The sequence below is a fragment of the Hyperolius riggenbachi genome, chromosome 2, assembly GCF_040937935.1.
Source record: "Hyperolius riggenbachi isolate aHypRig1 chromosome 2, aHypRig1.pri, whole genome shotgun sequence".
Lineage (NCBI taxonomy): Eukaryota > Metazoa > Chordata > Amphibia > Anura > Hyperoliidae > Hyperolius > Hyperolius riggenbachi.
Window position 1 is genome coordinate 217,607,363 of NC_090647.1, and position 22,400 is coordinate 217,629,762.

Here is a 22,400-nt window from a genome sequence, read left to right on the forward strand (position 1 = left end):
CATATACCCCTGGCTACATATACTGGGCACATATACCCATGGCTACCTGTTCTGTTGACATCTCTACCCCTGGCTACCTGTCCTGGGGACATCTATACCGCTGGCCACCTATTCTGGGGACATCTATACTGCTGGCCACCTATTCTGGGGACACCTATAGACCTGGGGCTACCTATTTTTGGGGAACCACTGCTGTCAGATTGAGTGTATTTTGGGGAACTGCTGCCAGGTGAGAGGTGTCTACCATATTAAGGGGGCATCTGCCTATTTATGTGAAATGCTGTCTATTTATGTGCCTCATGACTGCTGAATTTGTCTTGTTGGAGGCCTCATGGTTACTGAATTTGTCTTGTTGGGGGCCTCATGATTTGTTGGGGGTTCTCAAGATCACTGAATTTGTCTTGATGGGGGCCTCATGATTGCTAAATTTGTCTTGTTGGGGGCCTCATGATTGCTGAGTTGGTCATGTTGGGGGCCTCATGATTGCTCATTTTGTCTTGATGGGGGGGGGGGGGGGGGCTCATGATTGCTGAATTTGTCTTGGAACATGCTGGAAGGTACATACTGAGGGAGGGTGGGTGAGCGTGAGCCTGCTAACTTCCTGTACATTTGACTCCACCCATAACCACGCCCACAATTGATGTGGTCACGCCCCTTTTGGTGCGGCGCACCTTTCACCTTAGGGGGCGCATTAATAGTCTTTGTCCCCGGGCGCTGAAAGCCCTAGCTACGCCTCTGCCACCGATGATGCCATAAACATCTGCTTGGAGCTCGTCTATGAACACCTGGATAGACCAGACTCCTACGCCAGGATCCTCTTACTGGACTTCAGCTCGGCATTCAATACCATCAGCCCTGAAATACTCCAAGACAATCTCTCTGCGCTAGGAGTTCACCCCACCCTATGCCTGTGGATCATGGACTTCCTCACCAACAGGTCCCAGGTCGTCAGGTTAAGCACTATCTCCTCACAACCTAGGATCACCAACACAGGAGCCCCGCAAGGCTGCATCCTGTCGCCGTTTCTATTCTCTCTGTATACTAACAACTGCAAATCCACGTCAGACTCGGTAAAAGTAATCAAATTTGCCGACGACACGACCATTGTCGGTCTTATCACCAAAGACGATGAGAAGGAGTACCGTCACCAGGTCGAGAGCATCTGCCACTGGTGTAGAGAGAACGGTTTGGTCCTGAACACAGCGAAAACTGTAGAGATGATCGTTGATTTCAGGAGGCGTGCCTCCACCCCGCCTCCAATCTGCATAGATGGCAAGGAAGTAGAAAGAGTCCCCAGTGTCCGCCTTCTGGGCACAATTATCTCCAATGACCTGAGGTGGAAAGCCAACACTGCCTCAACACAGAGGAAAGCCCAACAGAGGCTTTTCTTTCTCCGCCAACTAAAAAAGTTCGGTATGGCCCAAAAGCTTCTGACAAACTTTTACTCCGCCACAATTGAATCTGTCCTATGCTCGTCCATCCTGGTGTGGTACGCCAGCTCCTCCGCCAGCGACAGGCTCAAACTGCAGAGGGTCATTAGATCAGCAGAGAAGATCATCGGGAGACCTCTTCCCACTCTAGACCTCCTCTACCACTCTAGGCTGAACTCCAGAGCTTTAAAGATCACCAACGACCACTCACACCCGGGCTACCGCTTCTTTAGTCAGCTCCCCTCAAGACGAAGGCCCCGGTTCCGCTCCATCTTCACCAGGACCTCAAGACATAAGAACAGTTTCTTTCCCTCGGCTGTCAACGTTCTGAACTCTCTCCATGGAAATGCCCATTCCCACCCCAAATACCATGCCCGCACTGAGGCACTCTGCATATAGACGATGCTCCAGCTTAAGTGTATTTTTTTGGTTATTTTGCTTTGTTTTGGTGTGGTTACTTATGCCACATTGTCTCCCTCTGTTTTAATGCTATATAATGTTCTGTTTCTACTGCATGTCCTGTCCTGTAACTGTAACTATTTCATGTATCAGCACCCCTGTAATGTGCCAAACCCAATTCCGGGCACGTCCCAGTCGTGCTTGACGAAAATAAAGATTCTGATTCTGATTCTGATATGGTATTTTTAATTGGCAGAAGCATGAGTATGAAGTTGTTAAAGTGGACCTGAACGCAGAACTCCCCTCTGCTCTAAAAGATACACAACTGAATAATAACCTTTAAACAAAAAACATGTATTTGTTACAGCATATACAAATCCTAAAATAAATCTGCACTGTTTCTACTTCCTGCTTTCATGGAAGCAGCCGTATTGTTTACAGCCTGTTCTTTCAAATGGGCTTATCTGTTTATCTGCCTTAGGCAGTCATGTGACGCAGGTTAGGATCAAATTACAACTGAGGGGGAATTAAGCAGGTTAAACTCTCTAAATATATTCAGGGTGAATTTCTCTACGTTTTGCTTCTGCCTTGGCGAGAGTTCAGGTCTACTTTAAAGCAGAACAGGAGTAATTATATATCATATTAGGCATTTACACTCTCATCTGTCACTAGTATTGTCTCTGTGACCCACAGTATGAAATCTATTGAAGGCACAGAATACTTCCAGCGATCACTTCCAACTGTTATGTAATGTCTTGGGCTGTACTATTTTGCTGTCTTTCCAGCAAGACTGCTCTGTGTTTTGTGCCCAGCAGCAAACTATCTCTTCCAGATTTGTTTAAAGGCTGGCAACATACTTGCTAGAACCACTAGTCACTACAAAACATGAAACTGAGGATTTTTTTTTAAATGATATTCAGTACAAACAATCAATCAATGACTTGTTTCATATTTTTTACTAAAGAATGCAAATGATAAACATAAGTTCAACTATTTTAATAAATTGGAATATTGAAATTGTTTTTACTTATAAAACTATAATTCTTATAGTTTCAATTAAAAAAAAATGTAATTGTAATGCATTACTGATTATGCTCTTCATTGTGATTACCACTGAGAGTCCCTTGGTTCAAAGCAGTTTCTTTGCATGCCAGTTATTTTGACACTGCAGTAGAGCCAATGAATATTATCAGCTCAATGATCACAGGTGTATGATTTCAGTACTGCTTATTGGCTTCAGTGTGTGAACTGGGAGAAAGTGCTTGGTTATACAATAGCCAAGTGCTGCTGCTTATATTATAGAGCCCTGAAGCAGAATATTGGTAAGGGGAAATAGTGTGGGTGAGATCTATGGGTTAGGTGGTTATAGTTACACATCAAGAAGGACTTTTTGTTGGGAATGTTAGTTTTCAATATGAGGGAGGGCTATTCTTTGAGGGCTAGAATAGGATTACATGCAAGGAAATAATTAGAAGGGTGCTGGTGTCAGGAAGGAGTTTACATTGGGTGAGGATATTATGGTTAGATGTCAAAAAAGAGGAGAGAACCCTTTAGGGCAGGGGTTAGCAACCCGCGGCTCCAGAGCCGCATGCGGCTCTTTTTCACCCTTGCTGCGGCTCCGGTAGTTCGTGTCAGTGGCCGCGGCACACGTGTGACATTTGCTGCTGCTGGCCGGCAGCCTATCAGACAGGCCGCCAGACCGGTGCAGTGCAGGGCTTCGGGCGGCCATTTTTTGGGGTCAGATCTGCTGAAGGATTGTGCACATTGGGGTTAGATCTGCTGAAGGAATGTGCATATTGGGGTCAGATCTGCTGAAGGATTTGTGTATATGGGGGTTATATCTGCTAACAATTTGTGCATATTGGGGTCATATCTGCTAATGATTTGTGCATATTGGGGTCATATCTGCTAACGATTTGTGCATATTGGGGTCATATCTGCTAACGATTTGTGCATATTGGGGTCATATCTGCTAACGATTTGTGCATATTGGGGTCATATCTGCTAACGATTTGTGCATATTGGGGTCATATCTGCTAACGATTTGTGCATATTGGGGTCATATCTGCTAGCGATTTGTGCATATTGGGGTCATATCTGCTAATGATTTGTGCATATTGGGGTCATATCTGCTAACGATTTGTGCATATTGGGGTCATATCTGCTACCATTTGTGCATATTGGGGTTATATCTGCTAACAATTTGTGCATATTGGGGTCATATCTTATCCTGTATATAGCATTAAGGTAAGAAACAATATATGCAGTGTTAGATTTGTTTTATAATGGTTTTGCGGCTCCCAGTTTTTTTCTCTTTTCGGAAACGGGTCCAAGTGGCTCTTTATGTCTTAAAGGTTGCAGACCCCTGATTTAGGGATAGCTGATCAGCAGGGGGAACTGCCAATAACTGCAATGAAAAGGATATTGTAAAACCTATAGTAGAATATTGGTAAAACCTTATCAAACAAAACAGTTTGAGGTGTGTGAGGCTCTGAAAGTTCCTCAGGAACCCTCAGGGACAATATAGACACTGACAGGTAGTTTTATGGTTTTTATGGTTTATGCTGATGACTCCTAGGAATTTGCAGCTGCATTATTATTATTTTTTTTTCATTTATAAAGCACCAGCATCTTCTGCTGTGCACAGTACAAATCAAATAGAGGGGAACATAGATACATGAGATGTTCAAAACTCTGTACAATCAGGACATTCAACAATACAAATACATACACTGTTAATGTATGGTTTGAGACATCGCAAATACTGGTGCATGTTCATATGATAAATTATATCAGAATAAAAAACACTAGGAGGAGTTCCCTGAGGTCCAGAGGGTATTTATAAATAATCCGTAGTTGACAGGAGGGATACTGCGCTACCTTGCTTAATATTTAATTATCCATTCAATCTGATAATTGTTGTTATTGAATTTAAAAATTTAAGGTGGAATCCAAATTAGGTGCATTATCAATAATTATTTTTAACATATTAATACAAGTAACTATTAACAGAAACTAATTTCTCTGTCTCAAGTTATATACATATTATAAATATTATACGTGTGTGCTTGAAATTGATTATAGGCTGTTTCAAGGACAACTGAAGCAAGAAGGATATGGAGGCTTCCTGTAACGAGTCTGAGATCAAGGGCAAGGTTTGACCACAGTTCACAGCATACAGACACTGGAAACAGAGAATGAGGTGCAAAATGATGTTTTATTAAGAAATACTCATAAACCAACTTAAAAGGCAATATCGTGCAAACACATGCGCAACATGCAATACATACAATTACTCAGAGAAGCAATAGTAGTAATAACCCAACATAAATGCAATGTCATGCAATATACATGATAATTCAGAAGTAGTGATAAATGTACACCTGACTATCTATCTAACTACAGAATATATATATGTACAGTATATATATATACACACAGTTGTCATACACCAGGGATCAGACAGAATCTCAGAGTCAGCAGGAGAGCAAAGTCAGCAACAGGTAATCAGAGAACACGGAGTCAGGGATAAAGCAGAAGACAAGATCAAGACAGAATACAGGTTCATAAACAGGAAGCCATCCACAGAATCTGGAGCAGGGAATCAGGAATCAGAATGTCCAGGAGCTCAGACCTAGGAGATCAATGTTCTGGCAACCAGCAGGCGGAAGAGGCAGACCTTAAATACTCCAGGAAGGAGACAAGCTGCCTGCTGTCCATCAGGGCTGCTCACAATCCACAGAGCCCTCTGCTGGTGGTGAGCAGAAGTCCATGACTGCTGTAAGTCCATAACCCCCCTGCTGGTGGCAAGGTGCAAAAGTCCAGGCAGTCCAAACCACCACCACCAGCAGGCCAGAAAAGAACAGAACCAGGTTCCTTACATTACCCCCCCCTTGAGGAGCGGCCTCAGGACGCTACAACACGTATTTAGAAAAAAACCCACCAGGGTCCCAGGACACATTATACAAGTAATGCCTTGGCAGAGTGGACCCAGGATGCCAAAACAGGGTGGGCAGGGAGGGAAAGAATTTCAACCAAAAGATGTACAGCGTTCTTGGAACAATGGACCACTTGGAAACTTGTACTTCAGGAAACTGGCAGGCATTAGACTGGACAGAAAACTGGCAGGCATCCAGCTGGATAACATCAGACAGAGCAAGAGGCTGAACACGAACAGGCTGTGCAGAAGACTTGGCACCATCAGGCTGAGCCGGAGACTTGGCACCATCAGTCTGAGCAGGCAGGATGCCATCAGGAACAACAACAGGCAGGATGCCATCAGGAACAACAACAGGCAGGATGCCATCAGGAACAACAACAGGCAGGATGCCATCAGGAACAACAACAGGCAGGATGCCATCAGGAACAACAACAGGCAGGATGTCCTCAGGAGCGGCAGCAGGCAGAATGCCCTCAGGAGCGGCAGCAGGCAGAATGCCCTCAGGAGCGGCAGCAGCACACTGGATACCCTCAGAAGCAGCAGCAGCAGACTGGATACCCTCAGAAGCAGCAGCAGCAGACTGGATACCCTCAGAAGCAGCAGTAGACTGGATACCCTCAGAAGCAGCAGTAGACTGGATACCCTCAGAAGCAGCAGCAGACTGGATACCCTCAGAAGCAGCAGCAGACTGGATACCCTCAGAAGCGGCAGCAGACTGGATACCCTCAGAAGCGGCAGCAGACTGGATACCCTCAGAAGCGGCAGCAGACTGGATACCCTCAGAAGCGGCAGCAGACTGGATACCCTCAGAAGCGGCAGCAGACTGGATACCCTCAGAAGCGGCAGCAGACTGGATACCCTCAGAAGCGGCAGCAGACTGGATACCCTCAGAAGCGGCAGCGTCACCAGACTTGGAAGCAGCGGCAGAGTCACCAGACTTGGAAGCAGCGGCAGAGTCACCAGACTTGGAAGCAGCGGCAGAGTCACCAGACTTGGAAGCAGCGGCAGAGTCACCAGACTTGGAAGCAGCGGCAGAGTCACCAGACTTGGAAGCAGCGGCAGAGTCACCAGACTTGGAAGCAGCGGCAGAGTCACCAGACTTGGAAGCAGCAGCAGAGTCCTGTGACATTTGAGCAGTTAACTGGAAAGCTTCAGGTAGTGCTGCAGGCAGATTAGCAACAGACTGAATAGTCTCGGGCAGGGCAGCAACAGGCTGGATTGTCTCGGACAGGGCAGCAACAGGCTGGATGGTAAACTGGGTGCCCTCAAGTAGTCCAGCAGACCAGACACTACCAGGAGAAGCAAGAACAGTAGCAACAAAAGTCTGTGAAGGCTGGGCAGCAGCTTGCATAACCTCAGGCAAAACAGAATATGGGATAACTTTAGGCAAGTTAACAGGTTGGGATGCTTCAGACAGGACAGCAGGCTCAGTAGTTTCCGACAGGACAGCACACTGTGTAACCTCATGGATCTGGACCTTTGGTTGAGCACTTGGCTGAGCACTTGGCTGGACCGTTGGCTGAGCGCTTGGCTGGACCGTTGGCTGAGCGCTTGGCTGGACCGTTGGCTGAGCGCTTGGCTGGACCGTTGGCTGAGCGCTTGGCTGGACCGTTGGCTGAGCGCTTGGCTGGACCGTTGGCTGAGATCCCAATACAGTCTGTGCGGACTGGCACTGAAATTGTGTGAACTGAGCCTGTGCGGACTGGGAGCAAAGTTCTGCAGGCAAGGAGCAAAGTTCTGCAGGCAGGGAGCAAAGCTCCGCGGGCTGGATGCAACACTCTGCGGGCTGGATGCAACACTCTGCGGGCTGGATGCAACACTCTGCGGGCTGGATGCAACACTCTGCGGGCTGGATGCAACACTCTGCGGGCTGGATGCAACACTCTGCGGGCTGGATGCAACACTCTGCGGGCTGGATGCAACACTCTGCGGGCTGGATGCAACACTCCGCGGGCTGGATTGCAGGACTGGATACTGCAGGATAAACATTCTGGAGCTCTGCAGGCCTGGCAGGCTGACCCACTGTCAGCAGACCTAGTCCATGAAAGAGTCCACAAAGAAAGGCGAGGGACTGCTCAGGACAGACTGGAGATTGCTGAAGACACAAATCACCTGGAGTCTGCATGGACATGGGTGAAGTCTGTATGGAGCTGAATGGAGTCTGCACACGACCGGAATCGGCTGGAGTCTGCACATGACCGGAATCGGCTGGAGTCTGCACAAGACCGGAATCGGCTGGAGTCTGCACACGACCGGAATCGGCTGGAGTCTGCACAAGACCGGAATCGGCTGGAGTCTGCACAAGACCGGAATCGGCTGGAGTCTGCACAAGACCGGAATCGGCTGGAGTCTGCACACGACCGGAATCGGCTGGAGTCTGCACACGACCGGAATCGGCTGGAGTCTGCACACGACCGGAATCGGCTGGAGTCTGCACACGACCGGAATCGGCTGGAGTCTGCACAAGACCGGAATCGGCTGGAGTCTGCACAAGACCGGAATCGGCTGGAGTCTGCACAAGACCGGAATCGGCTGGAGTCTGCACAAGACCGGAATCGGCTGGAGTCTGCACAAGACCGGAATCGGCTGGAGTCTGCACAAGACCGGAATCGGCTGGAGTCTGCACATGCTGAGTGGAATTAGTAGGAAATAATTTTTTCTTTTTGGATGACTTATTTTCTAAAGATTTTTTATTGTTTACAGGTTCTGAGCTCTGGACCTGGTTGGAGATATATGGAGGATGAGCAGACGGAGTAGAGTGGAAATAAGAAGAAAGAATATCATGCCAGACAGCAACCAACACAGAAGCAGATTCACGCTTACAAGGTTCATACAGCATCATAGACTCAGCAGCACGTATACAGGCGGACACAAAATTTTCACTTTTTTCACAATAATGTTCCCAAAAACCTTCCCTATTTCTCTCCAAAAAATCAGCTAACAAATCAATCAGTTCAGGTTCAAAAGTAAGGTTAAATTGTTCATTACAGGAGGACTGACATTGGGACTGTTTAGTTATTGTGGATTGTGAGTTCTGAACTGGAAGAGGAACTTTCAAAGGGTTAACAGAAGGTTTACATAAGGGCAAGATCTCAGAATAGGCAGCAATTAGGGCGGCAGCTGGTTTATGCTTGCAGGCCTTTTTATGCATTACTTTTTCAACGTCATTTTTACATTCTAATACAAATTCCATCGATTGCGTGCAATAGAATTCAAAAAATGCCTTTTTGTCTTCTTTCAGATATCTGTAAAAAGCATCGATTTGCTCAGAAGTAAAATCCGGATAAATTGGGTTTTCAAGAGAGTAAGCTGAGGCTGTGGAATTTGCAGAGAAAATCCCTTTCCATGCAGATAACACAAGAGAGGCTTTCCCATATCTGCATAATCCCTGATTGATCAGACATTGAAGGGACTCTATGCAAGTTTGCACAATTGGTTTATCTTTGTTTGAATAGTAATCCAGGAATCCTGCTTGATCACTCTCAAACAAATTAACCAAGACTGCTACTTTTCGGTTATTAAATGGAGGCAGGTAGGAGTCTCTTGAACCAGAGAATACAAGATCATACAACAGTTTGACTATCCATTCAACATCAGGCGCATCAAAAAATCCATTTTCAACATGACTATACACTTGACTAATTAACTGTAACAATTTCTCTCTGGAAAATTCTGCAAAAATCTCATAGCATTCATCCCACGCCTCCCCTGCTAATAATGCAAAATATTCCAGATCTTGCGGGCTCATTCTGACAGATTTTCAGTATACTGTATTACTGCAGTGGTCAGTAAATGTATGGCCAGAACATTCTGTAACGAGTCTGAGATCAAGGGCAAGGTTTGACCACAGTTCACAGCATACAGACACTGGAAACAGAGAATGAGGTGCAAAATGATGTTTTATTAAGAAATACTCATAAACCAACTTAAAAGGCAATATCGTGCAAACACATGCGCAACATGCAATACATACAATTACTCAGAGAAGCAATAGTAGTAATAACCCAACATAAATGCAATGTCATGCAATATACATGATAATTCAGAAGTAGTGATAAATGTACACCTGACTATCTATCTAACTACAGAATATATATATGTACAGTATATATATATACACACAATTGTCATACACCAGGGATCAGACAGAATCTCAGAGTCAGCAGGAGAGCAAAGTCAGCAACAGGTAATCAGAGAACACGGAGTCAGGGATAAAGCAGAAGACAAGATCAAGACAGAATACAGGTTCATAAACAGGAAGCCATCCACAGAATCTGGAGCAGGGAATCAGGAATCAGAATGTCCAGGAGCTCAGACCTAGGAGATCAATGTTCTGGCAACCAGCAGGCGGAAGAGGCAGACCTTAAATACTCCAGGAAGGAGACAAGCTGCCTGCTGTCCATCAGGGCTGCTCACAATCCACAGAGCCCTCTGCTGGTGGTGAGCAGAAGTCCATGACTGCTGTAAGTCCATAACCCCCCTGCTGGTGGCAAGGTGCAAAAGTCCAGGCAGTCCAAACCACCACCACCAGCAGGCCAGAAAAGAACAGAACCAGGTTCCTTACACTTCCATATTTATTTTCTTTTAAGCAATACCAGTTACCTGGCAGTCCTGTGCTGAACCCCTCCTATAACACTTTTAGCCATAGACCCTGAACAAGCATGCAGCAGATCAGCTTGTTTCTGACATTATTGTCAGCTCTGAAAAGATTGGCTGCATGCTTGTTTCTGGTGTTAATAGCTCAGCAGGGCTGATAGGCAACTGGTATTGTTTAAGAGGAAAGAAATATGGCAGCCTCCATATTCTTCTCACTTCAGTTGTCCTTTCAGTGTTTTGTACATTATTATTCCACAGTGATTGACTTAAAGTTTAACCCCCCCCCCCCCCCCGACTTTAAAAAAACAGACAAAAATGATTGACTTAAGTACAAGCTGAGAGTAGGAAATCCAGTATGCCCCCCCCCCCCCCACCTGACCATAAGCTGGTATGTGTTGGGGATGACTGCCCCCCCCCCCCTATTATTAAAAGAAATGAAAAAAAAAACACCACAGTAATAGTTTTAGGTTTTGAAATTATTATAGTAAAACCTCCTTCCCAACACAGGGACAGTCTTGTGACTGAATATAAGTACATTGAGAAAAACATATACATTGAGAAAAACTTTAGAGGAGTGGAAGAATATCTTTCTGCCACCCATGTTTCTGACCTAGGAGCACAGCTGAGCTGCAATGGCTGTGTGCCCCCGCTCCCAACCATGCACAGAGCGCTGTTGGCCTCATCTTGTTCTGTTCACAGGTGCAGATGTACATAGCCATCTGTTGTTGCGATGCCGACACCCCTCCCCGAACAGAAGGGGCATACCTTTATGCAGATTTGTGTCCCCCGAAGCATATGCAGAGTGCTGCTGTGTGTCCCTATCTTGTTCTGCTCAGAGGCAGATTTGCAGGGCTGTGTGTCACTGTGCCACACTTCCCCCTACCGAGTTGAATATGCATGCCTCTATGCAGATCTGTGTCCCCCCATGGGGAAGGGGGGTTATATCTACATCTGTGGCACTATTATAGAGATGTGCCTTTAACCATTTAAGCCTTTTGGACATAGTTAGTGTGTCCAAAAGGCTGCTGCCGCGCTACTGCGCGCTCCCATGGACGATCACGCGTGCTCCCGTGCCATCGCCCGTTAGCCCGGACATCAATGAATGGGAACACAGTTCCCATTCATTGATCTAAGTTCCCTTTAGAAAGACCGACAGCTTCTATGAGAAGCCACAATCTTTGTAAGTGTTATATCCCCTCTGCACTTCCTGTAAGCGTACTTGTTACGCTTGCAAGACCCCCCTGTAAGAACCTATACATTGGTTGCTATTGGCAACAACACACCTTTCACTCCGGCACCAGCAACTCATTAGAGCTGCAACTCACAGCGACAGCATACAGGAGATAGGGCGGAGACAGCCACCTTTACCTTTAAGGGGTTTATTCAGCAATCAGGCATGTTGTGTTACATGTTGATTTCTTTAGAGTATAAACAGTCTCTCCTATATCCTATGTACATCACATATATTTACAGCATACAGACATGAAGCTATTATTCTAAATAGGAAATGTAGAGAGCAGGATAGCATGCAGAAGACGAAGTGCCCTCTGCCATCCCATCTATTACTTTTATATGAACATCAATGAGTTAAATTCTGACATCACCCGAGCCATACCCCCAAGCCTACAATTGGCGGGCATGGGCATGTGACCCACCTCATCATCTAGTGCGCCAGTGCTTTATGCCCTAGATGCACGGAATGCAATGTTTTCCAAACATCGGCTTTGGTTACCGTTCCGTAGTCTCAATGTCGAGACATTTAGACCTGAAAGCATATTATGTGTCCTTCTAGAGGAACATGCTTCTGGTAAATTACTACATAATTTCTCTCTGAGAAAGTATGCTTAAAGAGACTTTGCATCTCAAGTCTTTACTAGACTTTAGTACCTGAGGCCTACAATCCAAGTAAACTTACATTCTAACACACCCAAAAAATCACTGTGGCCATCTTGTGGCCAAATAGTAAAACTATATCTACATACTTTTTTAAAAAATAAATATACATACACTTAGGGCCTGTTTCCACTACACGCATATTGGATGCAGAATAGATGCAGAAAAAATATATAAGACTTCACAGTAGAAAATAGTCTTAATTTTCAGCATCAGCATTGGTTTACTAAAGACAGGTCCTGTTTGACTAACATGCTCAGCTTTTATGAGGTAGTGAACGCTAATGTGGATATTGGGAATGCTGTAGATGTGATATGCTTGGATTTTGCAAAGGCATTTGACCCTGTTCTCCACAAAAGTCTGGTGCAAAAGTTGAGGATGCAAGGCCTAGAGAAGAGTCTGTGTGCATGGATAGGGAACTGACTAATGGACAGAAAACAAAGAGTTGTGGTCAATGGATCTTATTCAAAATGGGAGACTGTTAGCAGTGGGGTCCCACAGGGGTCAGTACTGGGTCCAGTGCTCTTAAATTTATTTATTAATGATCTAGTAAATGCAGTAGAATGCAAGGTTGCTATTTTTGCAGATGATACAAAGTTGTGCAGGATCATCAACTCTCAGGAAGATAGTGTCATATTGCAACAGGATCTGGACAGGATGGCTTTATGGGCAAATACATGGCAGATGAAATTCAGCGTTGAAAAATGTAAAGTCATGCATTTTGGTCGTACTAATGGTCTAACACCATACAAAATAAACGTGATACAGATGGGGACATCAAACTTGGAGAAGGACTTAGTACTCACAGCAAGTTAAATAATCGTATTCAATACCAAGCCACCGCAGCTAAAGATAATAACATTTTGGGATGCATTAAAAGGGAAATAAAAACTTGAGATGCTAACATAATACTGCCCCTGTTTAACTCTCTAGTAAGGCCACATCTGGAATATGGAATTCAATTCTGGGCACCACATTACAGGAAGGATATTGCAGTTTTAGAGCAGGTGCAGAGACGGGCAACAAAATTGATACGAGGGATGGAAGGTCTCACTTACCAAGAAAGGATAGATAAACTAGGTTTATTTAGTTTAGAGAAAAGACGCCTTAGAGGGGATCTAATTAACATGTTTAAATACATCAGAGGGTAATATAAAAGCTTGGTAAATTAGCTCTTTGTCCCTAAGCCTTCACAAAGGACTAGAGGACATGATCTGCGTATGGAGGAAAAATTTAGCCATTTATTTAGGAAAGGGTTCTGTACAGTAAGAGTGATTAAGATGTGGAATGCATTGCCGCAGGAAGTAGTTATGGCAAATACTATATCTGCATTTAAAGGGGGCTTAGATGCTTCCCTGCATTGAAAGACATCCATGGCTATAATTACTAGGTAATGCCCAGTGATGTTGATCCAAGGATTTTATCTGATTGCCATCTGGAGTCGGGAAGAATTTTTTTCCCTTTCGGGGCTAATTGGACCATGCCTTGTAAGGATTTTTCGCCTTCCTCTGGATCAACTGGGATATGTGATGGAGCAGGCTGGTGTAGTTTGTTTTCTGGTTGAACTCGATGGACATATGTCTTTTTCAACCTAAATAACTATGTAACTATGTAACTGACTCCTATGAATGCCTATGGGCCTGTTTCCACTAAACACGATTTTTCTGATGCAGATTTTCCCATAGGCATTCATTGGAGTCAGTTTTTCTGCATACATTCTGCATACAATCTGGTGTAGTGGAAACAGACCCTTACATTCAAATTAACAATTTACCTCCCACACTGTCCCAAAAATACCCAAATAAAATTTTAAATAAAAAAAAAATTACAATAAAAAAACAACATAAATAGTTACCTAAGGGTCTGAACTTTTTTAAATATGCATGTCCAGAGGGTATATTACTATTATTTTTTTTAATAATAAGCTTGTAGATAGTGATGGAGGCAAACATGGAAATATGCACCATTATTTCCAAATAAAATATTGGCATTTTGGCAAAATATTGGCCATACATTGTGATTGGGACATAATATAAACAGTGTAATAACCGGGACAAATGGGAAAATAAAATATGTGGGTTTTAACTATGGTAGCATGTATTATTTTAAAGCTATAATGGCCGAAAACGGAGAAATAATGGTTTGTTTTCCATTTTTTTATATTCCTGTTAAAATGCATTTAGAAAAAAATAATTCTTAGCAAAACATACCACCCAAAAAAGCCTAATTGGTGGCGGAAAAAAACAAGATATAGATCAATTGATTGTGAAAGGTAGTAATAAAGTTATGGGTGAAAATTGCTCAGACGCACAAGGTGAAAAACATCTGAAGGCTGAAGTGGTTAAACCCCTCCGTATTGTACATTAATTATCAAGGCCTCACTAGAAATAAACAGTTATTGATCAACTGATGCTGCAGTAAAAGCAAAGAAAAACTGTAGGAAGCCACCTAGCCTAGCAAGACTATAACATCTAAGAGGTTGTTTCACTAGGGGGCAATCTGCTCAATTTTCCCACATGTGAATTTGAATGGGGAAATGAAGCCTACTGAAATCACTCCAATTCACATAACGGTAAAAAAAATGGTCAGCATGCAGCATAAAAATGCATCACTCATCTGAATCCTTATAGTTGTGAATGGCATGGCTAGAGGTATTTAGAAGCATTTTCACATCCCATCAGGTGGCGGTTTGCATCTAGCAAGACACACACCGCCAAAGTGGAAATGGGCCTTAAAGAGGAACTTCACCCTAAATAAACATACTTTTATTAAGTTACATTAGTTATGTTAATTAAAATAGATAGGTAATATAATCTCTTACCCACTCTGTTTTAAAAGAACAGGCAAATGTTTGATTTCATGAGGGCAGCCATTTTTTGGTGACAGGGAGCATGAGACACAGTTCCAACTGTCCTGTGTGCGGATCACCCCTCCCAGTTGCTAGGCAACGTGAATAACAACATAGGAAATCCCTTCATGCTTTGCACAGCATCAGGGAAAAAAAGCCCTTGGCAGTTTTCTTTGATTGGCAGAGCTTAGCTAAAAATGCAGCTAAAAATGATGCTTTGGTAAGAAAAACCAAGTTCTGATGCTGTGAAACTGTTAAAGAAACACCAAGCCTTTTCAGTTCTGCTGAGTAGATTTTTAGTCTGGAGGTTCACTTTAACTGTTAGCTAGCTGAGCTATGGCTAAACTGCTACCACCTGGGAAACAGACCTAGTGTCTGACATCAAAACAGATGACTGTAGTGATATTGGTTGTACCTGTGCTTCGTGGCCTTAATAAAGAGGATTGTCTTGTAGAGTGTCGGAGTCCATCTATTCTTTCTTGCCCATCAAAAGATACTTCTTTCTAAAGAACATTGGAAATGTATGCAGGAGGAACCCCCTAGGCAGACAAAACTATCACATCTACTTGTCACTAACCAGCTGCTAATAACTGTTACATTCTCATGGGAAAAGACATCAAAAAGACACTACCTTTTAAGGGACAATGATGACATCTGGCTACCATGGAGGAGGCATCTCACCTAATATCAACAGAAAGATATGATTGTTTGAGACTTTAGAGAGGGCTGGACATGGCATATGTGTGAGTGATTTAAAGAATAAGTGTTATAGCAGTGTTCCCCTTTTCTTTCCCTTCAAGCCCTCCAGCATTTTCTTTCCTTTTCTTAGTTAGCTAGCTACAATGTAACGTATTTATTTACTTATTAGTACATAAATCCACACTTTTTGTAAACAGAAAGTGGCCTGTGAATGCTAAGTACGTTTTTTGAGTAAGAGTTCATTCTAAAGAAGTTATAAAGAAGGACTGCCTTATCTCTTGCGTTAGTATTACAAGTTGGTATTCTTGGACTGAGTTTCCATTTTTGGGATTCCCCGCCAATTCCCCACATGCTAATTTGAATGTGGGGTTACATCTCATTGAAATCAATAGGCTGCTTACAAATTAGCATGCAGGGGAAAAAATCAAAGTGCCTGCTGGATTTTTTGGGACATTTGATCCAAATCCCCATAGCCATGCATTGGCATGAATCTTGGATTCAGATGGGATTTCACATCAGCACAAGTGCAGCATATGATCAGAAGCAGCACCCTAGTAGAAATGTAGACTAGTTGTTAAAAAACAAAAGTACAGGCGTTCTGTCACTTCTTTTGTGTCTGACTTGCCAAAGAATGTTAGTGTTGTCATGGCATATAAAAGACATATTTATGTTTGTGTACAACTATAGTCACATAGCCCATCAATCCCCTCCCCCCTCATATTAACCACCCTGGCGTTCTGATAAGATCGCCAGGGAGGCTGCGGGAGGGTTTTTTTTTAATAAAAAAAAAAACTATTTCATGCAGCCAACTGAAAGTTGGCTGCATGAAAGCCCACTAGAGGGCGCTCCGGAGGCGTTCTTCCGATCGCCTCCGGCGCCCAGAATAAACAAGGATGAGCGGCCTTCCTTGTTTTGCTTAGATCGTCGCCATAGCGACGAGCGGAGTGACGTCATGGACGTCAGCCGACGTCCTGACGTCAGCCGCCTCCGATCCAGCCCTTAGCGCTGGCCGGAACTTTTTGTTCCGGCTACGCTGGGCTCAGGCGGCTGGGGGGACCCTCTTTCGCCGCAGAGCGGCGGCGATCAGGCAGCACACGCGGCTGGCAAAGTGCCGGCTGCGTGTGCTGCTCTTTATTTGAAGAAAATCGGCCCAGCAGGGCCTGAGCGCCAGCCTCCGGCGGTGATGGACGAGCTGAGCTCGTCCATACCGCCAGGCTGGTTAATAGAGAGAGACTCTGGGGAGGTGGCTTATTGTGCACTCTGCAACTCCCCTTTTGTTAAGGAAGTCTTCAGATACAGTATCTTCTTCTCAACCTTGGGTTTGGAATGAGTATGTAGGTACATCATTACCCCTCACCTATTCTAGCAAAATATTAATCAGTGCTTCCTAACTCTGTCCTCTAAACCTACTGACAGTAGATGTTTGCAGGAAACTGCAAAGGGCCTAAGCAGTGCTGATTGACTACCTCTGTGGATTTCCCAAAAAATGCACTGTTGATGATCCTTGAGGACAGGGTTGGGAAACGCTGAATTAAATGATGAAAAAACATGCCCTATATATAATCACTTTAATAACAAAGAATGGATTTTCCTTAAAGAATATTATTACATATGCAAGCTGTGTCCAACTTTATAATCCTCATTGGATTGAAAAGTCCCCAAGGTCCCATCTGTATGCTGCATTCTGCCACAGTGCTGAGTAGGAAGCCTCTTGATTGATCTACACCAATAAGAATTCCCCCAAGAAAGAAAACTGAAAGGTGCTTTCTGACAAACATTTCCACATTACAAGTGGACCTGTAAGTTCCCAAGAGAAATCTACGATGGCAAAGGCACCTGATCCAGTGCAAAGAAAAGGCTGCACTTTTAGATCCATTTTGCAAGACCCAGGGCAACGTAAGCTTTCCTACTGAGATGATGTTCCAAAAACAGAGATTAATGGCCAGTGCAGCAGAAAAATAATCCCTAGTTTCTAGCTTCATAAAGGAAGAAGAAAACAGTTAAGGTGATTTGTGCCCTACAGAAGATTGAAGTCATACAACAATGAACATCTTATTATCTGGAATACCAAAACAGGTAAAAAGGGCTCCGTGCTTTCCTGGTACTTTGGGCGTTGCTATAGTTGGCAACGTAAGCCATAGCAGCACCCGGTGTTTAATTTTGACACCGGAGTCCTGGCTATCGGAGGAGCAGTTAAGCCAAGCATCATAGTAATTTGGGCGCTCTAGTGCAGAGATCGAAAAGCACCAGCTATGACTGCAGCTGGGACACTGGAAGATGGAGCGCTTGGTTGCAGTTGCTTTTGTCCTCAGAGCTGCTTCTGTACTCGGTTTCTTACAGTAATTTGTGGGCTTAGATCCTGTGGATAGTGCCAACTATGGCTGTAGCTAGAGCACTAGGAGCTGGAGTGCTGGGCTGCAGCTGTTTTTAATCTGCTTTTGCTGCTCACAGTAACTAGTGTGTCTGGGTCCTAGGAGCGGATAGCACAGGCTACAGCTGCAGCTTAGAGTGCTGAGAGCTGGAGCAATGGGCTGAGTCTGCTTTTTCAAGGATATCAATAAAGGTTTTACACACCTATAATATCTAGCCAGTCTCAAACAATGCAGGGTGCTGTGTAATATAAATACTAAATGTAGAAAGTAAGTATATACACACCAGTCTTATTCAAATGGTTTCTTTAGTGAAAATTTTGAACAATTGTACGGCTTACAATATCTGCAAAGCAGGTTTCTGGACATCTAACAACTCACAATAACTAATAGTAAACATGAAATAGTGATCAATTAACAATCAACCGCATGCAATTTGCATTCAAATCAAATGCACAGCAACACTGCAGTGCACGTTTCCTACGTAAGTTAGATAAAAAAAAGTAATGTTCAATACTAAATAAATGAGCAATGGGAGTTCCAACAAACAGAGGAGGACATACAGGTAAGCCACTAAAATTCCTATGATGTTTTTACGAGGTTCAAAGACCTATTGTTCATGGACAACAGTTCAGTTTGCAAAGAACATAAGCAGCAACTATTCAGTTTGCTGAGAGCGGTGTTCCTCTTAGTTTAATATCCTCCAATAGTGTAAAATTGAATGTAATAAAAGCCAGTGTAGAGCTATGTCCTAGGGTGGAGCTATGTCCCACATGACCAGGTAGGATGATCTGATCAGAGGATGGGAGAATTCATAGCTGCATGGGTGCACCGGGCGCCAGCCTAGGTGAGGGTGACAGGTGAAGGCAGTTGGGGAGAGACACAGCGGGAGCCGGCAGCTATACGTCCTGCACAGGATGCATTCTAAGCTATACTAACGGTTCATGAATGAGACGGTTCTTTTTAATGAATCGGTTCTTTTTTAATGAATTGGCTCTTTTTTCTTTGAAACTTTAAAATCGATTTTCTCAAAAAGTATAAGGTTTTTTTGAAAAAAATGTTTCCCTCTTGTTCCCACTGTTCTACTTAACATTCCCAGCAATTCCCAGCAGATTCTAGCTTTTAAAGGGGCTTTGCTAAAACCGCTAAAGTCGACTGGCATTTAGTTTTCCCATGGTCAGAAGGAGAATTTTAAAATCGATTTTCTCAAAAACTATAAGGTCTTTTTGAATTTTTTTTTCCTCTTGTAGTCACTGAAAAAACTCAGGTGTTAGACCCTTTGAAACATCTTCTCCATCACTTTTCTGGCCAGCATAAATGTTTCTAGTTTTCAAAGTTCACCTCTCCATTGAAGTCTATTGTGGTTCACAAAAGTTCCTGCGAACCAAACTTTTGCGGAAGTTCGCGAACCGAAAATCGGAGGTTCGGGCTATTTTTACAGCTCTTTCCCATAAGCTGCACAAAGTTTTCCTACTGGAAGAAATCACATTCTCCTTATATAACAAAGCCAACAAGTTTACTAAACTATGGTCCCAAAGGGCTGAATACCGCTCCTCACATGGTGGGGCTGGACCTTAGTGGTGTCACTTACCTTACCTGCCCTGTATTGTTGATTGATTATTGCTTTCATGTTGTGTGTGTCCCTGTTAGTTTTATTGATGAAATTCCTTTTTTATGCACATCGAACTCTGCACTTATTGACTTTTATACTATACTAACTGATGGCCTGGCACTGCACGGGTATGTATTTGGCTGGTGTTGGCTCCAACCACTTTTTCTAACCTTAACACACAATTACTCAATAACCTAGTTTGTGAGATTTGCGGTCTTTGGTATCAATCATTGGCATTAAAATGAAACAAATCTGATTGGCTGTGGTTCCAACCCCTATTCTGAATTTGAACCCCAGTCACCCAATGACCAACTGTACCGGGTTTGAGGCTTGTGCCATTACCACTGCAAGAATGGCAGCAATTAAATATTCCCCTTGAAAAACAATAGGTGGATCTTGATAGGCTTTTTTAGGCTCCACCCTCTTTTCTGAATATTAATTCCAGTCATCCAGTGACCAACTGTGCAAAGTTTGAGAACCCTACCATTAACCATGTAAGAATGGCTGCAGTTTACATTTTCTCAATGAAATTTGTATTTGTCTCCACCCACTTTTTGGTTATGGGGATAAAAAGTATCCTATATGTTATTTCAGATAATGTACTATGTGTGTGCCAAATTTTATTAAATCCATTCAGTCATTGTTGCGTAATTGAGTAACAAGCATCATACAAACATCCAAACGTTCACATTTATAATATTAGTGAGATATGACTGCATGCAATGTACTTATTTTTTCTTTATTCAGCAAATTCATTTGTTGAATATTTGCTTGACAGTGGGCTAATTGAGATCTAATTAAATGTGTTAATTATTTTTCAATGGTCCACAGAAATCTCCTTGAACCATGACTAAACCACTTCCCAACCACAAGTTTTTTTCCCCTGAAAAACCAGATCAATTGTTTACATCATGCTCCTCCCATTCATTCGCTAGTAACTTTATTGTTACTTAGCACACCAAAATGATCTATATATTGGAGGGTTTTTTTGCCACAAATTAGGCTTTCTTTGGGTGGTACTAATTTTATTTTGTATGCATTTCAAAAAGAAAAATAAGAAAAAAGATCATTATTTCTTAGTTTATTTCTTAGTTTTCAGGCATTATAGTTTTAAATAAAACGTGCTATCATTGATGAAACCCACATATTTTAGTTGCCCATTTAAATTATGTTTGTTTTGTACAGCAGGAGAGATTGGCAGTGCTTCCAGACAGATGCTGAACCTGAATGAACTACCAGCATAGATGTGCAAAGCTCGAAAAACTGGAAAATTACAAAACTTGCATTTAAACAGGCACAGCAAAGGTAAGCGTTAGCTTCAGCATAAATCATATGTGCACAAATTATTCCCTATTAGATTCTTCCACAGCAATGACGGGCCCTTACGGAAGAGACCTAACCACTAGTTAAAACATAATTCTTACCTGGTGCTGCTAGCAAACAATAAACAGTGCTTTTAGGCTGCAAATGAAAGTAAACCAACAGAGGTGTGCAGATCCTCCCATGGGCTAAAATACACACCTTGAATTATCATGCATCAGTTTGCATTCGCATTTTTCAATTAGGGAATAGTGAATAATTTGCATATGATTTGTATTCAAGGTGTGTATTTTAGCCCCTGGGGGATCTGCATGCCTCTGTTGGTATCATTTCATTTGCAGCCTAGGAGCACTGACAATTGTTTGCTGTCATTTAAATTATGTCCCTAGTACAATGTATGGCAATAATATTTTGTTAATATTTTGTAATAAAGGTGTATTTTTTTTCATTTAGTGTTTTTTTATACTATATCAATAATTACAAGCCTTTATTTGCAAAAAATAACAGTAATATACCCTCATGGCATACATATTAAAAAAAGTCCCTAAAGTAGCTATTTATGTATTTTATGTGGTTGGGGTGAAAGGAAATAAAAAGGAATAAACATTTATTTATTTTTATATATAATGTGTATATGGGTGTATTTTTACTTTTTTGCCACAAGATGTTGCCACACTTTAGTCATGTGTACTGTGGACCCCCCTCCGCAACCTCCAGCCTGCCTTCAAACTGTGCCTAATAAGTTTCTGTTTGTTACGCTTTTTATTTGCTGTATTGCTTAAGATTTTTTATGTCCCATGAGGATTCATTAAAGTAGTTTGGATGTTTTTCTAAATGTGAGTTGCTCCTGGATTTATGCTCTTTTGATATTAAGTACACAGTAAGTGTTGTGAATGTATTCTTTACTTTCACTTTGTGAATGAATACCGGCATCTCGCTGATGCATTACAGGCACTGTGATCGGTTTTGCGAATAGCAGTTCCCATTCACCTATCATGGACTGGTGGGATGGCTACAGAAGCAAATGGGAACATGCCTGCGATTGCATGCAGACAAGTAAATAAACAAACATGCATATTTATTGTATGCACCTGGTGTGCGAGTGAAGTGTTAAAATGTGTAAATATGCGTAGCAGTGGTGGGGAAAAGGGTTACATTTTAATTTCTGATTTTGAAAGGGAAATGTTGAAGGCGGGTTATACACCCTGTTTATGTGTTTATTTTTTCTTACCACTTGACTTTTAAAGAAGATATTTATTAAGTGTATATTACAATAGGTCTGTGTCTTTGTGGT

At 42.9% G+C, this 22,400-nt stretch overlaps 1 protein-coding gene across 5 annotated transcripts in view; it reads right to left on the reverse strand.

Moving 5' to 3' along the window:
- GABRG3 (gamma-aminobutyric acid type A receptor subunit gamma3) overlaps positions 1-22,400 on the reverse strand; it is a 554,105-nt gene that overhangs the window by 55,540 nt on the left and 476,165 nt on the right. The window contains exons 7-8 of one of the 5 annotated variants that reach the window (XM_068268148.1): positions 15,738-15,787; positions 15,581-15,659 (exon numbers count right to left, since the gene is read on the reverse strand). The exons of 3 other annotated variants lie outside the window; for them this stretch is intronic. In XM_068268148.1, coding sequence (XP_068124249.1) covers positions 15,765-15,787 — 23 coding nt within the window. In that variant the 3' untranslated portion in view covers positions 15,581-15,659; positions 15,738-15,764. Of the gene's footprint in view, positions 1-15,580; positions 15,660-15,737; positions 15,788-22,400 lie in introns of those variants that run through there. One more of the 5 variants, XM_068268147.1, reaches the window with a different exon arrangement.